Source organism: Schistocerca nitens, chromosome 11, assembly GCF_023898315.1.
Source record: "Schistocerca nitens isolate TAMUIC-IGC-003100 chromosome 11, iqSchNite1.1, whole genome shotgun sequence".
NCBI classification, from domain to species: domain Eukaryota; kingdom Metazoa; phylum Arthropoda; class Insecta; order Orthoptera; family Acrididae; genus Schistocerca; species Schistocerca nitens.
The window spans coordinates 109,946,696-109,966,747 of record NC_064624.1 but is presented as its reverse complement, the minus strand read 5'-3'; the positions used below and the strand labels follow the sequence as shown (position 1 = coordinate 109,966,747).

Here is a 20,052-nt window from a genome sequence, read left to right as displayed (position 1 = left end):
CTCCCTTCTATTCCAGTCTCGTATTGTTCGTGGAAAGAAGGATTGTCGGTATGCTTCTGTGTGGGCTCTAATCTCTCTGATTTTATCCTCACGGTCTCTTCGCGAGATATACGTAGGAGGGAGCAATATACTGCTTGACTCTTCGGTGAAGGTATGTTCTCGAAACTTCAACAAAAGCCCGTACCGAGCTACTGAGCGTCTCTCCTGCAGAGTCTTCCACTGGAGTTTATCTATCATCTCCATAACGCTTTCGCGATTATTAAATGATCCTGTAACGAAATGCACTGCTCTCCATTGGATCTTCTCTATCTCTTCTATCAATCCTATCTGGTACGGATCCCACACTGTTGAGCAGTATTCAAGCAGTGGGCAAACAAGCGCACTGTAACCTACTTCCTTTGTTTTCGGATTGCATTTCCTTAGGATTCTTCCAATGAATCTCAGTCTGGCATCTGCTTTACCGACGATCAACTTTATATGATCATTCCATTTTAAATCACTCCTAATGCGTACCCCCACATAATTTATGGAATTAACTGCTTCCAGTTGCTGACCTGCTATTTTGTAGTTAAATGATAAAGGAACTATCTTTCTATGTATTCGCAGCACATTGCACTTGTCTACATTGAGACTCAATTGCCACTCCCTACACCATGCGTCTATTCGCTGCAGATCCTCCTGCATTTCAGTACAATTTTCCATTGTTACAACCTCTCGATAAACCACAGCATCATCTGCAAAAAGCCTCAGTGAACTTCTGATGTCATCCACAAGGTAATTTATGTATATTGTGAATAGCAACGGTCCTATGACACTCCTCTGCGGCACACCTGAAATCACTCTTACTTCGGAAGACTTCTCTCCACTGAGAACGACATGCTGCGTTCTGTTATCTAGGAACTCTTCAATCCAATCACACAATTGGTCTGATAGTCCATATGCTCTTACTTTGTTCATTAAACGAATGTGGGGAACTGTATCGAACGCCTTGCGGAAGTCAAGAAACATAGCATCTACCTGTGAACCCGTGTCTATGGCTCTCTGAGTCTCGTGGACGAATAGCGCGAGCTGGGTTTCACACGACCGTCTTTTTCTAAACCCATGCTGATTTCTACAAAGTAGATTTCTAGTCTCCAGGAAAGTCATTATACTCTAACATAATACGTGTTCCAAAATTCTACAACTGATCGACGTTAGAGATATAGGTCTATAGTTCTGCACGTCTGTTCGACGTCCCTTCTTGAAAACGGGGATGACCTGTGCCCTTTTCCAATCCTTTGGAACGCTACGCTCTTCTAGAGACCTACGGTACACCGCTGCAAGAAGAGGAGCAAGTTCCTTCGCGTACTCTGTGTAAAATCGAACTGGTATCCCTTCAGGTCCAGCGGCCTTTCCTCTTTTGAGCGATTTTAATTGTTTCTCTATCCCTCTGTCGTCTATTTCGATATCTACCATTTGGTCATCTGTGCGACAATCTAGAGAAGGAACTACAGTGCATTCTTCCTTTGTGGAACAGCTTTGGAAAAAGACATTTAGTATTTCGGCCTTTAGTCTGTCATCCTCTGTTTCAGTACCATTTTGGTCACAGAGTGTCTGGACATTTTGTTTTGAGCCACCTACCGCTTTGACATAAGACCAAAATTTCTTAGGATTTTCTGCCAAATCAGTACATAGAACGTTACTTTCGAATTCATTGGACGCCTCTCGCATAGCCCTCCTCACACTACATTTCGCTTCGAGTAATTTTTGTTTGTCTGCAAGGCTTTGGCTATGTTTATGTTTGCTGTGGAGTTCCCTTTGCTTCCGCAGCAGTTTCCTAACTCGGTTGTTGTACCACGGTGGCTCGTTTCCATCTCTTACGGTCTTGCTTGGCACATACTCATCTAACGCATATTGTACGATGGTTTTGAACTTTGTCCACTGATGCTCAACACTGTCTGTACTTAGATCAAAACTTTTGTGTTGAGCCGTCAGGTACTCTGAAATCTGCTTTTTGTCACTTTTGCTAAACAGAAAAATTTTCCTACCTTTTTTAATATTTATATTTACGGCTGAAATCATCAATGCCGTAACCGCTTGATGATCGCTGATTCCCTGTTCTGCGTTAACTGTTTCAAATAGTTCGGGTCTGTGTCACCAAAAAGGTCTAATATGTTATCGCCATGAGTCGGTTCTCTGTTTAACTGCTCAAGGTAGTTTTCAGATAAAGCACTTAAAAAAATTTCACTGGATTCTTTGTCCCTACCACCCGTTATGAACGTTTGAGTCTCCCAGTCTATATCTGGCAAATTAAAATCTCCACCCAGAACTATAACATGGTGGGGAAACCTACTCAAAATATTATCCAAATAATCCTTCAGGTGCTCTGCCACAACAGCTGCTGAGCCAGGGGGCCTATAGAGACAGTCAGTTACCATGTCTGGGCCTGCTTTAACCGTGACCTTCACCCAAATTATTTCACATTTCGGATCTCCGTCAATTTCCTTCGATACTATTGCACTTCTTATCGCTATAAACACGCCTCCCCCTTCACTGTCCAGCCTGTCTCTGCGGTATACATTCCAATCTGAGTTTAGGATTTCATTACTGTTTACATTTGGTTTCAGCCACTTTTCTGTCCCTAGTACTATGTGGGCATTGTGACCGTTTATTAATGAGAGCAGTTCCGGGACCTTTCTATAGACGCTCCTGCAGTTTACTATTAGCACATTAATATTGTTATTGCATTGTTGCATTTTGCGTACTCCTACCTTGCCGCGTCTCAGGAGGCGTCTTGTCGGGCCTAGGGAGGGAATTCTCTAACCTAAAAAACCCACATGTGCACTCCACACGTACTCCGCTACCCTTGTAGCCGCTTCCGGCGTGTAGTGGACGCCTGACCTATTCAGGGGGACCCTACATTTCTCCACCCGATAGCGGAGGTTTAGAAATTTGCACCCCAGATCTCCGCAGAATCGTCTGAGCCTCTGGTTTAAGCCTTCCACTCGGCTCCAAACCAGAGGACCGCTATCGGTTCTGGGAACGATACTACAAATAGTTAGCTCTGATTCCACCCCGCGAGCGAGGCTTTCCGCCTTCACCAATTCCACCAACCGCCTGTACGAACTGAGGATGACCTCTGAACCCAGACGGCAGGAGTCATTGGTGCCGACATGAGCAACAATTTGCAGTCGGGTGCACCCAGTGCTCTCTATCGCCGCCGGCAGGGCCTCCTCCACATCTCGGATGACACTTCCCGGCAAGCAGACAGAGTGAACACTGGCCTTCTTCCCCGACCTTTCCGCTATTTCTCTAAGGGGCTCCATCACCCGCCTAACGTTGGAGCTCCCAATAACTAATAAACCCCTCCCCCCGTGTGCCTGCTCGGACCTTGCTGAAGGAGTGGCCACATGTCCACTCACAGGCAGGGCGGGCGATGCCACACGGCCAGCAGGGACAGTGGGTGACGCATGTGTAACACCTGGGGTGTACCATGCGACGCACCAGACTCCCCACTGCCGCTACACTCCGACGCAGCAGCCTGAAGACGGCTGACCGCGGCCATCAACACGCTCAGCTGTTCGCGGACAGTGGACAGCTCCCCCTGCGTCCGTACACAGCAGTCACACATCCTATCCGTCCTAAGAAATCAATTTACTGTAGAGAGTTAATCAACTTTTAACTGGACTGCTAATTCACTAAAGGCGGCTGACTAACAGAACTCTTTTATGACGAAACTTGGGTGGTGAACCAACGACATTCCTCTTAGAAGACGGTGACAGGGTCGTGACAGTGGCACCAAAATGGACAATATGATAGTGGAAGCAACAGCGGTGAATGTTGAATCCAATACTTGGTTTATTTATTGGTCTACATCAATGTCGTCTTCACCAAAATATTTCCCATTACATATTATACATTTATTCCAGTGCTTCTTCCAATGCTTAAAACTATTCTGGAGCAATCTTTACAGTAGCGTTTAGTTCTCTCAGATGTGCAGTTTGAATCTCATCTCTTATGTAAAAGACAGCTCTTTAAGGTTTGTCTTTATTTTTGGGAACAAAATGTCACACATGGAGTGAACGTGGGGCCAAGGATATCACTACAGTACTGTTTCAAGCAAACATGCACAAGCACGCAACGAACTGTGAGCAGGTGCGTAATCGCAGTGCAGAAGCAATGAATTGTTCCGCCACAAAGCCGGACATCTTTCCGTGTTGCTTCAAGCCATCGGGGTTGAGCTGGTGAGAAGTTCTGCCTACTGGCCGTTTCATCTTGGGACGAGGAGTCGTGGTGCTCTGTACTGTTAAAACTGAAGATTACTGTCAGAAACGTAACATTCACATTTCAGTGGTCTTGGCCATCTGTCACCGAGACGATCGAGTGTTGGTTTACGCATCGTTTGGTTTAACTCTCAGTTCGTCTTCTATTATGACCTTCTCGTCATCCTCATCTTCTTCGAAATGTTTATACCGGCCGTAAACACCTATTTCACTCGTAGGAGACTCACCAAAAGCAGTATATAATATTTCTAAAGCCGTAATGAATTTTAATCTGTTCTCATAGCGAAATTTAATACAAATGCGGTAATCCGTTTTTACAGTAAACAAATAATCACTGATACTCTTAAAATACCAGTAACCTTTCTAACACCTCACAACACACTAAATAACCGATACGCATAACGTTGTACACACAATGACAAAAAGGAAGTAGGAATCTGAGTAGTAAAACGCGTGAAATGACGAGTTTCCTGTATCACAAGAATGGTTGCGCTTCAATCCACCCAATCAAGGGGAACTTTTACCTCTTAGAGGAGACACAATGGAAGAGCAAGTTTTCAGTTCTCCGGTATAATTACACCACATTTCGTTTATATTCGGACTATATCCATACATTTAGGAGGGAATTGTAGGTGAAAATGCATTCAGATGAACAGGCATTCGGTTCTGACGTATGTTTGTAATAGATGTAGCAACCCTGGCTTTTGATTTCTGTTCCTGTGTGGATGTAATTTACTCCACAATGTTCTGTTTCGGGTGAGGTCTATCGTCTGCTGTCTCGCAGTGGTGCCAACTCATTTACCTAAAAATGAACACTGCCCGGATGGGTCTGCACAGTGCGTCGCCACCGATTTAAGGCGCGCGCCGCAGAAACGCCGACACGGCATTTCGGAACCGAGCCATATAGAAAAAGCAGGCCGGCCATTCCGGCCCCAAGCGAGTAAAAAACTCGCAGACGCCCTCGCGCGCCTTGACGTCACGGAGAGGAGGCTGCAGTGCCGTGCATTCAGCTTTGAGACAGCCACGAGCAAGGCTCGCTGTAGCTGTGCCGTGGCACATTGCATTAATAGTGCTCGAACGACGACTGACGCTACGTATCACGTTTTTCCCAAGGATGAGCACTTGCGACTTGAATGGATGGTTCGATGCAAACGCAAGGACAAAGTGAATGTGAAAACTGCACGTGTGTGGTCAGGTCACTATTGGCCAGAAGATTGTGAACGGGATCTGAGAAATGAACTTCTAGGGTTACCTTCAAGGAAGAAGTTACCACCAGCAGCAATCCCCTGCATAAATATTCCGAACTGGCGTGGACAAGAAATTGTGGGAAGCGGTGATGCAAACGAAAGGGTAAGACGTCTGCACATACATAACACCTTCAATAATTGAAACTGAAAAATTATCGCACCACGAACGAATTCACATAAATGCAATGCTTTTTGACGCATTACTATATTGCTTTACGGGAGTGAATGACTCGCTATATTGTACAGGCAAAAAATAATGTTGCTCAAGTTTATTTGCTTTTCCTCCTGGATATAATAGCTACAGTTGTCTCAGAAATAGCCTTTTTTTTAAGTATTCTCGATATGTTGACTATTTTAAAGCTAGTATGTAGTTCAAATGACAAAATCAGCATATTTCGTGTAATTTGTTTACATTTACTTCTGTAAGAACAGCTGACGCTAACCAGTTGACTTCGTAGCATAGTGGTATGATTTCTGACTCCCATGTTGGAGGTTATACCTCTATTTCTTCTTAAACTTTTATTTTTACATTTTATCAAATTAAGCTATTGTAGCCGCTTATGCCACTGATATTTAACCGCTTTTGTCAATTTAGCTGATTTTTAGTGAGAAATTAATGCAGTTGCACAGTACTTAGTAAAAAATTACGTCTATTTTGTCGCTGTATGCTAAATAAAACAAAACAGGCCTTTCTAATATTGTAGCAAATTTTGTAAAACACACACACACACACACACACACACACACACACACACACACACACACACACACACCAAATTAGCGAGACTTTTGGCACAGATAGTGAATTATATTCTATCGTGTTTTAAAAATGACTAAGTACCAATATCAAATGCCTATTAGGCCTACAACAAGCAAAAAGCTTTATGTTAGGAAATGGTTTCAGATTTCATTCATACGCACCAGTTTCTCAAGCATGAGATCGGAAAGTAGTATTACGAAATTCTTATATATATTGGGAATAGTCTCGTCCTTCCATAATTTGTGTGATGTCCCCGTTTATTCTGCTTCCTCGTTCTAACAATCTTGTCATCTCCCATTCTGTGGATATTCCTGCCACTGTCAAAATTTGTTCGCCGATCAACTTCAGTAACCCTGCCAGAATCACCGGTTTAGTTACCCCGCAATTGTTCTGCCATTAGGCGTTGTTACAAACTCGTACAAAACGTGTTCTGCGTTACTTCCGAATCAGAACTTAAGCGGCTGCTAGCCGGGGGCTGTACAACCGGTCCTTACTAGTGTAGCGATCTGGCCAGAAAGTTTCTGTCAAACTTTCATTTTCTTTGATACAACGAGAAGATAATACGTTAATATATCATACTTGTTATTCTTGTTAGTCGTTCATTTCCACTCTGGTAGACTGAATCTATGGATTTCGCTACTAATTATAACAAAGCCGATCATTCGAAAACCCAATCAACCACATCATCAGACAGCCACTGGCATTCATCCGTTCGGCTTTACTCCGCTCAGCTCGTACGGCACCATACCCTTTTGTCTCCAGAAAGTTTATTTTCTAGATGCGATGAGGATTCTCCTGACATCACATACACTACGCACGCATTCAAAAATCAACTTACGATTCATTCAGAAATGAACTTAAAATGTGTTCAGAAACCAACAAGGATGCGTTTCAAAATCATATAAATGATCGATAGATCAACGTGCGCTGGATGCTAGGCGCTTTGTGAAACAAGTTTTTTTCCTTGAGAATATGAATCTGGCGCCCCCTTTTCCCGGTACCATCTAGCTGCTTGCTGCAACTGCTTGCACAGCGAAGAGCCACATTCCTGTAGCCAGAAGCGGGAGAATCTGCTTCTCAAACACGACTCAACTGCGCATGCGCATGAGCTCACTCTTAACTGCTAACACGAATGTAATGTAAACAGTTGTGACTTCACGGTCATCGGAGGGAATTTGTTGTTATGAAGTATTGCACAGTCTTCCTAAAGCCTTTGACACATTTTGCTGTTGACAGACGCTTGCATGAGGACTGTGTGTCGTCGTCGTATATGGCGCATTTGCTTTGCATTTTAAGTTATTTTGGTTTTTTCTCTAGTTAAGTTTCATTGTTGCAGTATTATTCTGCAGTTGCGGGATACAGTAATATCATTTGTTACAAGTAACGGTTCTTACCAGTCAAAATTACAAAAATTTAACTGAAAACTAAAACAATGAAAAATTCCCGGAATTCTAAAAAATTCCCGGGTTTTCTCCCGGATCAAAAAAAATTGCCGGGTTTTTCCCGGATCTCCCGGTTGTCCCGGGACGTATACACCCTGTAGAAGATGAAAACGTGCCCTTGAAATGCAGCGAACAGTTGAAACTAGCCAATAGTGTGGAACTGAACACTTCGTTTCAAACGAACTGGCTGCCTCAGCGGAAAAGATCAATAAAAGGCGAATTACTTCAGCAAAGCGACAAAAGTAACTTCATTGTTCTGCAAGATAATTAATGCTTGACTGTCAGATGGGTGGTAATTGTATTAAAATCTGGAACTAATGACATATTTTAATCTTCCATAATTGTGTGAATGTATTTTAATTCACTTGATATCTCCCAGCCACAGAAACCACTCTCTTTCATTTGACATGACAGCAGTGAACGAAGAGGAAACAGCAAAGTCACTAAATGTGAACACAGATCACCCCCCCCCCCCCCCCCCACTACAAGTCAACCTGATCTGCGCATCAACCGTGGATCTATGATATTTCGTACCGGGGCAATACTAGACGGTTAGATGGTGGCGCTCCCCCCCCCCCCCTCCCCTCCTCCCTCGAGCGCTTGAGATAGGGCGTCAAAAAAAAAATTTTCAAAAAATGAAAAATGTTCATTTTGTAGAGCACTGCTTCCCGACGAGTCCTATGCATAAAACATATAACTTTGAGAAAATATAAGAGGCGTTATTCGGTCTTAAGTGTGCCAAAGTGCAGTGCCACGCCTCTTCACACAGCGTTCTCTTACTGCACTGCACGCCACTGCACTTCGCACTCTGGAACTCAAATGTGTATTTTGTAACGGATGCCATCGAACTACATTCAGGACAACGGAAATTGAAGTGTCCTTTGATTTTAAACAAAATAACCTCGCAATCAATACTGGATGGAATTATTTGCAACCGGAAAAAGAAGAACTCTTCAGAAAATTTGGATTCTTTAGTGCCTAATAGCTAATAACTTTCTGTTCTGTGTGACATAAAATGAAATACAGGATACATAAAACCAGGTAAGACATGAGACAAGCAAGACAGTACATATTTCTTCAATCCTTGCGTTCTTTTCCCACTAATCTTTACATGCCGTGCTTTCCTTTCTGCGAAAGAATCTGTTAACTCATCAAAATTCGTCAAATGTTTTGCTACGTGAAAAATCGAAATGTCGTTGTCTAATACTCAAAAAGCTTTTAATACAAATAGTACCAAAGACTGGTGTGGTTTCTCGATCTCATTACGCCTATTGTCACTGTTTGCAGGACGAAAGAAAATAGGCCTTTCTAATATTGCAGCACCTGTAACACACACCAAAGAAGTGAGATTGTTTTGGTAATAATGGTCGTTTTTATAATACGGCATAATATAACTCTGCCAAGTACCAATATGAAATGCCTGTTTGGCCTACTACAAGCAAAAGGCTTTATGTTAGGAAATAGCTTCATGATTCATTCGTAAGCTCCAGTTTCTTAAGCATGAGCTCGAAAAGCAGAAAAGTAGTAGTACGAAATTTTTGTATAAATTTGGAACCGCCCCGTTTCTTCTCCTTCCTCGTTCTAACAAAATCTTCTCATCCCTAATTCTGTAACTATTCCTATCATTGTCAAAGCGCATTCTCCAGTAAACTCAACTAACCCTGCCAGAATCACCGGTTTAGTAATTATCCAGCGATTATTCTCCGGTTATGCGTTATTATGTGTTCGTACAACGCGTTTTCCGCGCTACTCCCAGAATGGAACTTAAGCGGCTGCTAACCAGGAAATGTACAACTTGCCCTCTCTAGTGTAGCGACCTGGTCAAAAACTTTCTGTCAAACTTTCATTTTCTTTGATACAGCGACAAGACAATACGTTAATATTTCGTATCTGTTATTCCTGTTGGTCGTTCATTTCCACTCTGGTAGTCTGAATCTACGGACGTAGCTATTCGCTCATCATCTGCATACCAGTCAGTCACACACACACATACATACTACATTCACCCGTGCAGCTTTATTCCGCTCAGCTCGTGTAGCCCCCTCCCCTTTTGTCTGCAGGAAAGTTTATTTCCAGATGCGACGAGGATTCCCCTGGCAGGTAGGGGAGAGTGGGGGAAATACACGCACCTAAGGAAAAATCGATATGAACCATTCGTTACGTCATTAAAACCTACGAAAATAAGTACATACCATACAATGGACATTTCTCCACATATTCCAATCGTCTATAAATAGTTATAAACTGTACCTTAATTTTGAACATTAAAATTAAAAAAAAGTGCCAATGCGTATTCCCCACTCCTGAGGGTAATGACACGCAAAGTACTGGGTAATAACACATAAAACAAACCATAAAAATGTACAATACTTGCTATTTTTATTTGTTTATTAGTTACTACAAATAGTTAACAGCATATTTAAGAACGAAATAATGTAATTGTAGAAACATATCTTATAAATGTGGTTTTTTACCTTTTTTTTATCTGAAAAGAGCTCATTTTCTCATACCATACAGCAAAGATCGCACATGTAACCTTTTGGAGTGTGCCAGCCACTACATTCTTCATGACTCCATCTGCTACAAGAAATACATCGGTACCATAGTTCTCCATCCTTCCCAAACTCTCTACAAACTAAACAGACATCTTCTGAAATCGCCACGTTTTTACCCCTTTCCCAAGACGTGGCCCCACCTGTTTGTTTAACACCTTTAGAAGCCGAAATTCTCTCGGGCTTTTGTATTTATGCCTGTTTCATCGACGTTGAACACTCGCCCCTCTTTAAATTTATATTTAGCAAAGAGATGTTCTAAGTTTTTAAAATATGCGTTAAGCTCTTCTTCATTAAATGCCTGTATTCAGTTAATGCTAGTTACTTCAGGTTTTCTTATGCTAATATTTGGGTTTCTTTTTAAAAACAGAGCTAGCCAATCCTTTGCAGCTAACCTAGATGACTTATCAAAATTGTTTGGAATGTTGTTAGCCTCTGCACACTCAAATGCAATCTTTCGCAGCTGGATGCATGTAATGCCATGATCCCTAATCTCATTTTCCTGTTCTGTCGAAAATGTTGGGTATCTTCCTAGTTTTGGACCCTCGGTATTTTTAACGTTCATTGTCGTTCGCAGAGTAGCTTCATCAATCCAGAAAGCTCTTGATACCTTTTTTTCTTCCAGATTTGATGGCATCAAGAGCCTTACAAAGTTCCTCGTGCGTCCATTTTGCTTTCTGGGTTTTTCTTTTATAATATCTACCCATCTGAGATTTAAAAATAACTCGTTAGTATTGAAAATATAACCTGCAAGGGGGAATACCACACACTTCAACAGCTGCTTGGCATTACCCCACTGTAAGTTCGATGACTAACCTAAGCATAACTCGGCACCTAATTCAAATAGCGGGACAAATCTACAATTAAATTAAAGGTTTCACCTAGGGTTAATAGTTGATACGCAAGAATTACATTAAAGGAACATAGTAGCACTTACCTTGCAAAATACAGCTGACCAAAACTACATGAGACACGCCGAAAATAAACAATACTTCACTACTCCAACAATGCCACTGGAAAATGGCTGGCATAAGCCGCATAGTAGTTGTTACTCCTGCCGGCAGGGTGTAGCACCAACTGCGTGGGATTACCCACATGCGTGTAATTCCCCCACCTTCCCCTACATCACGTACACTACGCACACATTCAAAAATCAACTTATGATTCATTCTGAAATCAACTTAGAATGTGATCCAAAATGTTCAAAAAGCAACAGGGATGGGCTTCAAACTCTTGAATAATCGATAGACCAATGTGCTCTAGATGCTAGGTGCTTTGTGAAACAAGGTTATTTTTCCTCAACAATACGAATTTTCCCCCCTCGCCGCACTGCAGGTTTCTACCGCCAGAGTGCTCGAGAGCGCAGTGAGACTAAATGGCGACAGGAGCCGAGAAAGCGTATGTCGTGCTTGAAACGCACTCACATCAGTCAGTCATAACAGTGCAACGACACTTCAGGACGAAGTTCAGCAAAGATCCACCAACTGCTAACTCCATTCGGAGATGGTATGCGCAGTTTAAAGCTTCTGGATGCCTCTGTAAGGGGAAATCAACGGGTCGTCCTGCAGTGAGCGAAGAAACGGTTGAACGCGTGCGAGCAAGTTTCACGCGTAGCCTGCGGAAGTCGACGAATAAAGCAAGCAGGGAGCTAAACGTACCACAGCCGACGGTTTGGAAAATCTTACGGAAAAGGCTAAAGCAGAAGCCTTACCGTTTACAATTGCTACAAGCCCTGACACCCGATGACAAAGTCAAACGCTTTGAATTTTCGGCGCGGTTGCAACAGCTCATGGAAGAGGATGCGTTCAGTGCGAAACTTGTTTTCAGTGATGAAGCAACATTTTTTCTTAATGGTGAAGTGAACAGACACAATGTGCGAATTTGGGAGGTAGAGAATCCTCCCGCATTCGAGCTCGCATCAACGATGCTTTCGAACTCATTGATGGGGACATGCTGCGCCGAGTGTGGGAGGAATTTGATTATTGGCTTGATGTCTGCCGAATCACTAAAGGGGCGCATATCGAACATTTGTGAATGCCTAAAAAAACTTTGAGTTTTTGTATTTGTGTGCAAAGCATTGTGAAAATATCTCAAATAATAAAGTTACTGTAGAGCTGTGAAATCGCTTCAATCATTTGTAATAACCCTGTACTCAGACGCGACTCAACTGCGCATGCGCGTGATTCCGCTCGTAACTGCTTAAATGAATCTGATGTAAACAGTTGTGACTTAACGCTCATCGGAGGTAATTTGTTGTTACGAAGCACTGCATTGTCTTCCTACAGCCTTTCACACATTTTGCTGTTGGCAGACGCTTGTATGAGCACTGTGTTTTTTTGTTTATATATGAAGCATTTCCTTTGCAATTTAAATTTCATTCCCTCGTTCATATTTTGTTGCTTTAATATTCTGCAGTAGCGGGATACAGTAATGTCCATTGTTAGAGTATCGGTTATTACCAGTCAAAATGACAAAAAATTAACTGAAAACTAAATCAATGAAAAACTCCCGGGATTCTAGAAAATTCCCCTGTTTTTCCCGGTTTTCTTGCGGATGAAAAAATTCCTGGGGCTTTCCCGGATCTTCCGGGCCGTATACACCACGTAATAGTCTCTTGTTAGGAATGGTATCAAAACCCTTCTGGAAATCTAGGAATATGGAATCAATCTTAGATCCCTTGTCGACAGCACTCATTATTTCATGGGAATAAAGAGCTAGGTGTGTTGCACAAGAACGATATTTTCTGAATCCGTGTTGGTTGTGTATCAATAAGTCATTTTCTTCAAAGTGAGTCATAATGTTCGAGTACAGTATATTCTCCAAAATCCTACTGCAAATTGAGGTCAGTAATATGTGTCTGTAATTCAATAGGTTACTCCTATTTCCTTTCTTGAGTATTGGTGTGACCTGTGCTACTTTCCAGTCTTTAGGAACAGACCTTTCGCCAAGTGAACGGTTGTATATGATTGCTAAGAAAGGCACTATTGTGTCTGCATACTCTGAAAGGAACCTGATCGGTATTCCATCTGGACCAGAAGACTTGCCTTTCTTAAGTGATTTGAGTTGCTTCACAACACCTAAAATATGTACTTTTATGTCACTCATGCTAACAGCTGTTCTGGTTTCGAATTCTTGAATAGTTACTTTGCCTTTTTTCGTGAAGGAATTAAGGAAAACTGTATTTAGTAACTCCGCTGTAGTGGCACCACCATCATTGTGGAAACTCTGCTGTTGGTTATATATATATATATATATATATATATATATATATATATATATATATATATATATATATTCAGTAGGACCAACTATCTTTGCCCACGTCGATTGCTCTTTTCTAAAAATAAAAGTTAACTATACCATGGAACTATGCAAAACTTCTCCTCGGTGAATCAAAACCACTACTCATCACACCTGGTGACCATCATCCATCAGTTGCAGGAGTTTGTTTATGAGTGACGAGCCATACAGTGCTGTACGCATCCCCACTCAGCCACACCCACTGCATTTCTCACTTCTCGAGAGCAGATACCTCAACCATTAGACCAGCTGAGTGCGTTTGCTGGCGTAGATGGAATTACCATTGTGGATGATGTTTTTTACCCATGATTTGCTAACACTACCACCAGAGATTCTGATGTACATCCTCTGAAGTAAGATAACACATCCACTGATTCAATTTCCCTCTTGCTACTCTTCCCAAAAGTGGATAAACTTTAGTGCAAGTGTCGATGAGGTGTGCTCAGGCAGCCTACTGCTCAAGGAGACTGCCTGCAATAAGCAGCAAATCTGGGTTCCTGTTCCAGTGCGGCACAGATTTCCAGTAGTCACTACAGATGTAACTGACCAGAGAACCATTTAAGGAATATTCGAATTACATTTTAAGACATACCCAAAACAAGCTGTATCCTCATTCCGGTACTAAATATTAACTTTTTGTCATTCTTACTTGTATTTCTGTTGACCTTTCTTTCGCCATTTCTTCCCGAGTGTCTTCAATAACTTATATCTACAACCATTCACATAGGTTTTGTTGAGTGGAATTGTGTGAAAAATCCCGTTTCCACGCCCATTTAATTCAGAATCAATTTGCAAGACACAATCACTAAAAACAAAATCTAAACACATCAATATATAAAGAATCTTTGGAAATGGGTATGATTTGTATGGGACACTTCCTACGTAACTACAGTTGAGTGACTCTGAACTTAACGTAATTCTCACTGCAAATACAGAGAACGAGAAATCTGCTGCATATGTGCTCAATCTTCAAAATATCATAGCCAAAAAAGTGAGAAATGAGTAATGTTTAATGGCAACTGTAGCCTCTATCCAGAAACTGAAGGAATCTGTATTTTGTTTTATTTACTATATCGGCTGGTTAATGCCAAAATAAGCAGTACTGCGAGGGTAAGACTTGGGCACGTGTGGCAACACAACTCACCGGAAGCGAGAGACGGCTGCGTCATCAGGTGGAGGGGTGTGTCGGGCAGACGTGGGAGGCGCAGCTGCAGCAGGAGTCCGGCTGTGGCCGCTGTGGGGTTGACGGTCAGAGTTGGGGGTGGATCTGCCCCCTGTGGCGGTCGGTGAGCTGCACAGAGAAACACTGTGTGGGTGGTCGTGTTCACACAGGGGCTCACTGCAGGCGGTACATCTGAGGGACTGTCCACCGGGGCAACAGAACACTCAGTGCCAACAACACCAGCCTGTCACTTAACGTGACTGTACCACAAACTAACTGATCTTTTTCTGCACTACTTCTGCTATATTCCCCACTGGCGTAGCTTAAGATGCAAAACAACACATTGTTCACAATGAAGCACAAACCAAATCCCAAACATAAGGGCCAACAATTTTGCTGCCCTGACATAACGACTATCAGACAGAATTTAGAAGCAGTTCAAGTCAACTGGCTGCTACTTTTGGTTGTGAGGTAATTTGAAAACTGATATATGGATGCTGAATTATATCACTGGAGGAAGAGAGAGAGAGAGAGAGAGAGAGAGAGAGAGAGAGAGAAACTGATAAGTTGGGGTATCAACTTACTGTTGAAACTATATGGTCATGGATATGCAGGCACTCTGATGTGAAGCCCGAGGGAATGAAGAAGATGGACAAGAATTACAAGAGCTATGCTATAAAAGTTATCAAGAGTATATTCAAAATTTGCATTTCAGTAAAGCAAATAGAACTGTATATATGCATGTAATGTCTTCACAATTCGATTCATTGAAAAGACAGCAGTGGTGATGTGTTTCATAAACAACAATTTTCGTGTTGAGCAGTTTGCAGTAGAGGCCACCATTAAAAGAAAAAAACGGATTACGCAGTGTATGCAATTTTATCTGATGGACAACGTTTACAACTTGTGAAGTAACCTGTAGTCTATTGAATATGGATTTTTTTTTAAATTGAAAAGGAAAAAAATAGACTTGTATGGAGCATATGTATCCGAGAGACAGAAGCAACAAATGATAGCTGGATGAAAACGTCACATCAATACTGACGTTGTGGGAGACATGTCTTACACCTGTAGGTGGACAGCGAATATAATCTGCTGTATCCCAGTAGCAGGAAACCTGATAGGATTCCGTGGACGACCTCTGGTAACGCCACAGGGAACTTCAAAAAAGACAGAGGGGGGGGGGCAGAGATTTCCTGTCTGCTTTGAAAAAGGGAATGCACGAAAAATATTCAGGGCGATAGCTGAACAGAGACGAGAAGGAAAAGATTGTAAGGCACAGCCTTGAGTGTGACAATGTTATTGTGCTGGCTGGATTATTCTCTTCTTGTTTGCCCCCAGTGTGCATGACTAGCCCCAGTGCTCATAGCTCCTGCTTTACTGGATATCTCAGGGAGTCATACCCTGCTCTTTGGGGCCAGTCACCTAGGGGTAGCGTCTTTTTTAGTAATCAGGAAAATCCTCAGTCCCAGGTTTGAACCTCACCATCACTTGAATTTTGAATAAGAATCATCAGCATCGGTGTCTGAAGACTTCCAGCGTAAGGTGTCACCCTCTTTCAGCCAACAGCCTTTCCAAAGAGGGCGGAGGGGCCGACAGAGGTTCAGGGCACTCTCTTTCCCTTGAGGTCTGAAACTGCTCCTAAATAAGGAAGAATTGGCAATGATCAACAACGTGAGGATACAGAAGGCAATGTAAACCACTGCATAAAGATACATAATGTGCATCAACATGACATTTGGTATGTGATTCAATAAGAGCCATAACGGTCTCTCCATTGGCAAAAGACTAGTCCCCCCATTCAAACTCCAGGCGAGGTGGCCCAAGAGGGAGGTGACCACGAGAAAAAGGTTGAGTAACCAACGAAAGGATAACATTCTATGATTCGGGAGCTGGAAAGTGAGGAGTTCGAATGTGGTTGGGAGCCAGAAAATAAGAAACGGATTTCTGGTCACATGAGAATAGGGTAGTAGCAACAGCAGTAGGATTCAGTATCAATAGAAAGGCAGGGCAGAAAGTGAGTATAGATATGTTCTCGTGAGAATCAAAAGCAAACCAACAACATGCATAGTTCAGGTATACATGATGACGTCGCAAGTTGAAGGTGGAGAGAGAGAAAAAGTGAGGATATTGAACAGGTAATTCAGTACTATGTAATAGTCATGGAGGGACTGAAACGCGATCGTAGGGGAAGGAGTAGAAGAAAGGGTTACACAAGAATATGTACTTGATAATAGGAATAGGAGAGAAGAAAGGCTAGTTAAGTTCTACAGTAAATTTATCGTAGTAATAGCTGGTATAGTCTGTTCAAAAATCACTAGACGAGGAGGTATACTTGGAAAAGGACCGAAATATGGCAGGTTTAAAGTCACACCATATTATTGTCAGGCAAACATTTTGAAATCAGATACTGGGCTGTAAAGCATACCCAGGAGTAGATATAGAGTCATAACAATTTAGCAGTGATTAAGAGTAGGCTCAATTTTACGAGACTCGTCAGTAGCAATCTATGTACAAAGAAGTGGAATACAGTAGTACTAAGGAAAGAAGAGATGAGATTTATGTTCTCTGAGGCTACAGATACTGCAATAATAAGCAGCTCAATAGGTAGTTCAGTCGAAGAGGAATAGATATCTTTAACAACGACAGGAACAGAAGTTGGAAAGAAAAACGTAGGTACAAAGAAGCTAACTGCGAAGAAACCATGGAAAACATAAGAAATCCTTCAGTTGATCAATCGAAGATACAAGTTCAAAAATATTCAGGAAAATTCAGTAAAAGAGAAATATGTCACTTAAGGATGAAATGAATAGGAAGTGCAGAGAAGCTAAGGTGAATTGGCTAAACGAAAAATGTGAAGAAATCAAAGAAGAAATGATTCTTGGGAGAACTGACGCAGCATATAGAAAAGTCAAAGCAATCTTCCACGGAATTAGAGGCAAGCGTCGTAACATTAAGAGCACAATGGGAATTCGTGTGTTAAATACAGAGGCGAGATCGGATAGTTGGAAAGAGTACACTGAAGGCCTCTCTGATTGGAGCAACTTGTCCGATGGCGTGACAGAAGAACAAGCAGGAGTCGGTATGGAAAATATTGGTGATTAGAATCAGAATTTAAAAGTGCTTTGGAAAATTTAAGGTCAAAGAAGGCATAAGGTATAGACAACATTCAATCGGAAGTTCTAAAATCATTGGGGGAGGTGGCAAAAGGTCTATTCTCACTGGTGTGTAGAATGTATGAGTCTGGCAATATACAATCTGACTTTGAGAGAAATATAATCATCATGATTTGGGAGACTGCAAGAGCAGAGAAGCGTGAGAATTATCGCACAATCAGCTTAACAGCTGAAGCATCCACGTTTCTGAAAAGGATAATACACACGAGAATTGAAAAGAAAATTGAAGTTCCGTGACGTTCATAGGATTTGTGGTCCTGGAGAAAGCGTTCGGCAATATCAAGTGGTGCAAGATGTTAGAAATTCTGACAAAAATACATGTAAGCTGTAGGAAAAGACGAGTAATCTGCAATATGTACAAGAGGCAAGAAGGTAAAATAAGATTGGAAGACCAAGAATGAAGTATTCGGATTAAAAAGGGTGTCAGACAGGGATGTAATCCTTCGCCCCTACTGTTCAATCTATACATCGAAGAAGCGATGACGGAAATAATGGAAAGATTGAAGAGTGGAATTAAAATTCAGAGTGAAATGATATAAGATTTGCTGATGACTGATTCCCTCAGTGACAGTGAAGAAGAATTACAGGGTTTGCTGAATGGAATGAACAGTCTAATTAGTACAGAATATGGAATCAGAGTAAATCAGAGAAAGGCAAAAATGATAAGAAGCAGTAGTGAAAACAGCGAGAGACTTAGCATCGTGACCGACGATCAGTAAGTAGATAACATTAAGGTGTTATGCTATGTAGGCAGCGGACAAACCAAGGCCGGACAAACCAAGGCCGGACAAACCAAGGCCGGACAAACCAAGGCCGGACAAACCAAGGCCGGACAAACCAAGGCCGGACAAACCAAGGCCGGACAAACCAAGGCCGGACAAACCAAGGCCGGACAAACCAAGGCCGGACAAACCAAGGCCGGACAAACCAAGGCCGACGTCAAATTCACACTACCACTGCCAAAAAGGGAATCGTGCTTACGTGGCTTCTGCTGGTGGCTCACCGAGCATACTGCTGACTTCAATGACTTCTTGCGGGTACTCGAGCAGAGCGTCCGCCCAGCCCAGTGTGGCCATCACCTGCGGGTGGTCCTTTATGAAGGCGACGGCAGCCCTCGTGGCGTCCGGGCACGAGTGCCTCACTGCCGTGACGGCCGTCGCCGCTGCGGTCTCGACGGCCAACTGCGAGATCAGCTGCCGCTCGCAGGCAGCCTTCAGGGCCAACAAGCCATACTTGTCGGCCGCCGCCAGCAGCCGGGGGGCCGTGTCGGGCAGCTGGGGGGCCTGCAGGGTATACGTGTAGGCCACCAGGAGCCTCAGCACCGGGCCCTCCACGTCGTCGATGCTCACCTGGCCGCAGCTGGCCTCCAGCATGTCGTGCTGGAACATAGCTTTGAACACGGGGCTCGCGGCTGCCAACACGGCCCTGTGAGCCGCCACCCTCGTCTCGCCCGCCACTAGTGTCACCAGGGCGTCTTCACCCCCGTCTACCAGGGCGGCCAGGGCCTCGGTTGTGTTGTTCTGAACCTCCGTAACTGCCGACATGGTGGGTGGTCCTGAAACACAGTGCCACTGAGCAGCCCTCGCACTGCACCCTCAACACTTGTATGAGGCGCATGCATACCTGTATGAAACAACAGCTGTTAAAGTGTTGTACACCCTAAATCAATTGCAACGTCACCAGTTTCCTTCAAATGACAAGGGTCCATACTGCTTTGTGATCACCTAAGGTTTGTAACTAACAGCGCGGTGCTATGATAGACTGCTTTCACCTTCTAAAAATCTTTTTGTTCTCAGTGAAAAGATGGTTTATTTATGTCATAGCAAAAAAATTGGCAAAGCAACAAACTTCTTTCAGCCCTAAAGTTACACGACATATTTAAATCCAAGCTCGTGGCACCTCTGCGAAAAATTTTCTTCCTCCTTATCTCAGGTTCCACAGATCCGTGACACCTCATCAGAAGCAATGTACATGTAATGCAGAAATCAGTTTCCTCGGTGAATTTCTCAGGTTAGGCACGATTAAACTTGACCTGCCGTGGTGGCCAAGCGGTTCTAGTTGTTTCAATCCGGAACCGCGCGCCTGCTACGGTCGCAGGTTAGAATCCTGCCTCGGGCATCGATGTGTGTGATGTCCTTAGGTTAGTTAGGT

At 42.9% G+C, this 20,052-nt stretch overlaps 2 protein-coding genes across 2 annotated transcripts in view; both read right to left on the bottom strand.

Annotated features, from left to right (window-relative positions):
* Positions 1-20,052, bottom strand: part of LOC126212947 (ankyrin repeat and protein kinase domain-containing protein 1-like) — a 578,958-nt gene that overhangs the window by 521,288 nt on the left and 37,618 nt on the right. The window lies entirely within an intron of this gene.
* LOC126212946 (poly [ADP-ribose] polymerase tankyrase-1-like) overlaps positions 1-20,052 on the bottom strand; it is a 213,158-nt gene that overhangs the window by 168,440 nt on the left and 24,666 nt on the right. The window contains exons 2-3 of the mRNA XM_049940463.1: positions 18,883-19,456; positions 14,708-14,854 (exon numbers count right to left, since the gene is read on the bottom strand). Coding sequence (XP_049796420.1) covers positions 14,708-14,854; positions 18,883-19,445 — 710 coding nt within the window. The 5' untranslated portion in view covers positions 19,446-19,456. The remainder of the gene's footprint in view (positions 1-14,707; positions 14,855-18,882; positions 19,457-20,052) is intronic.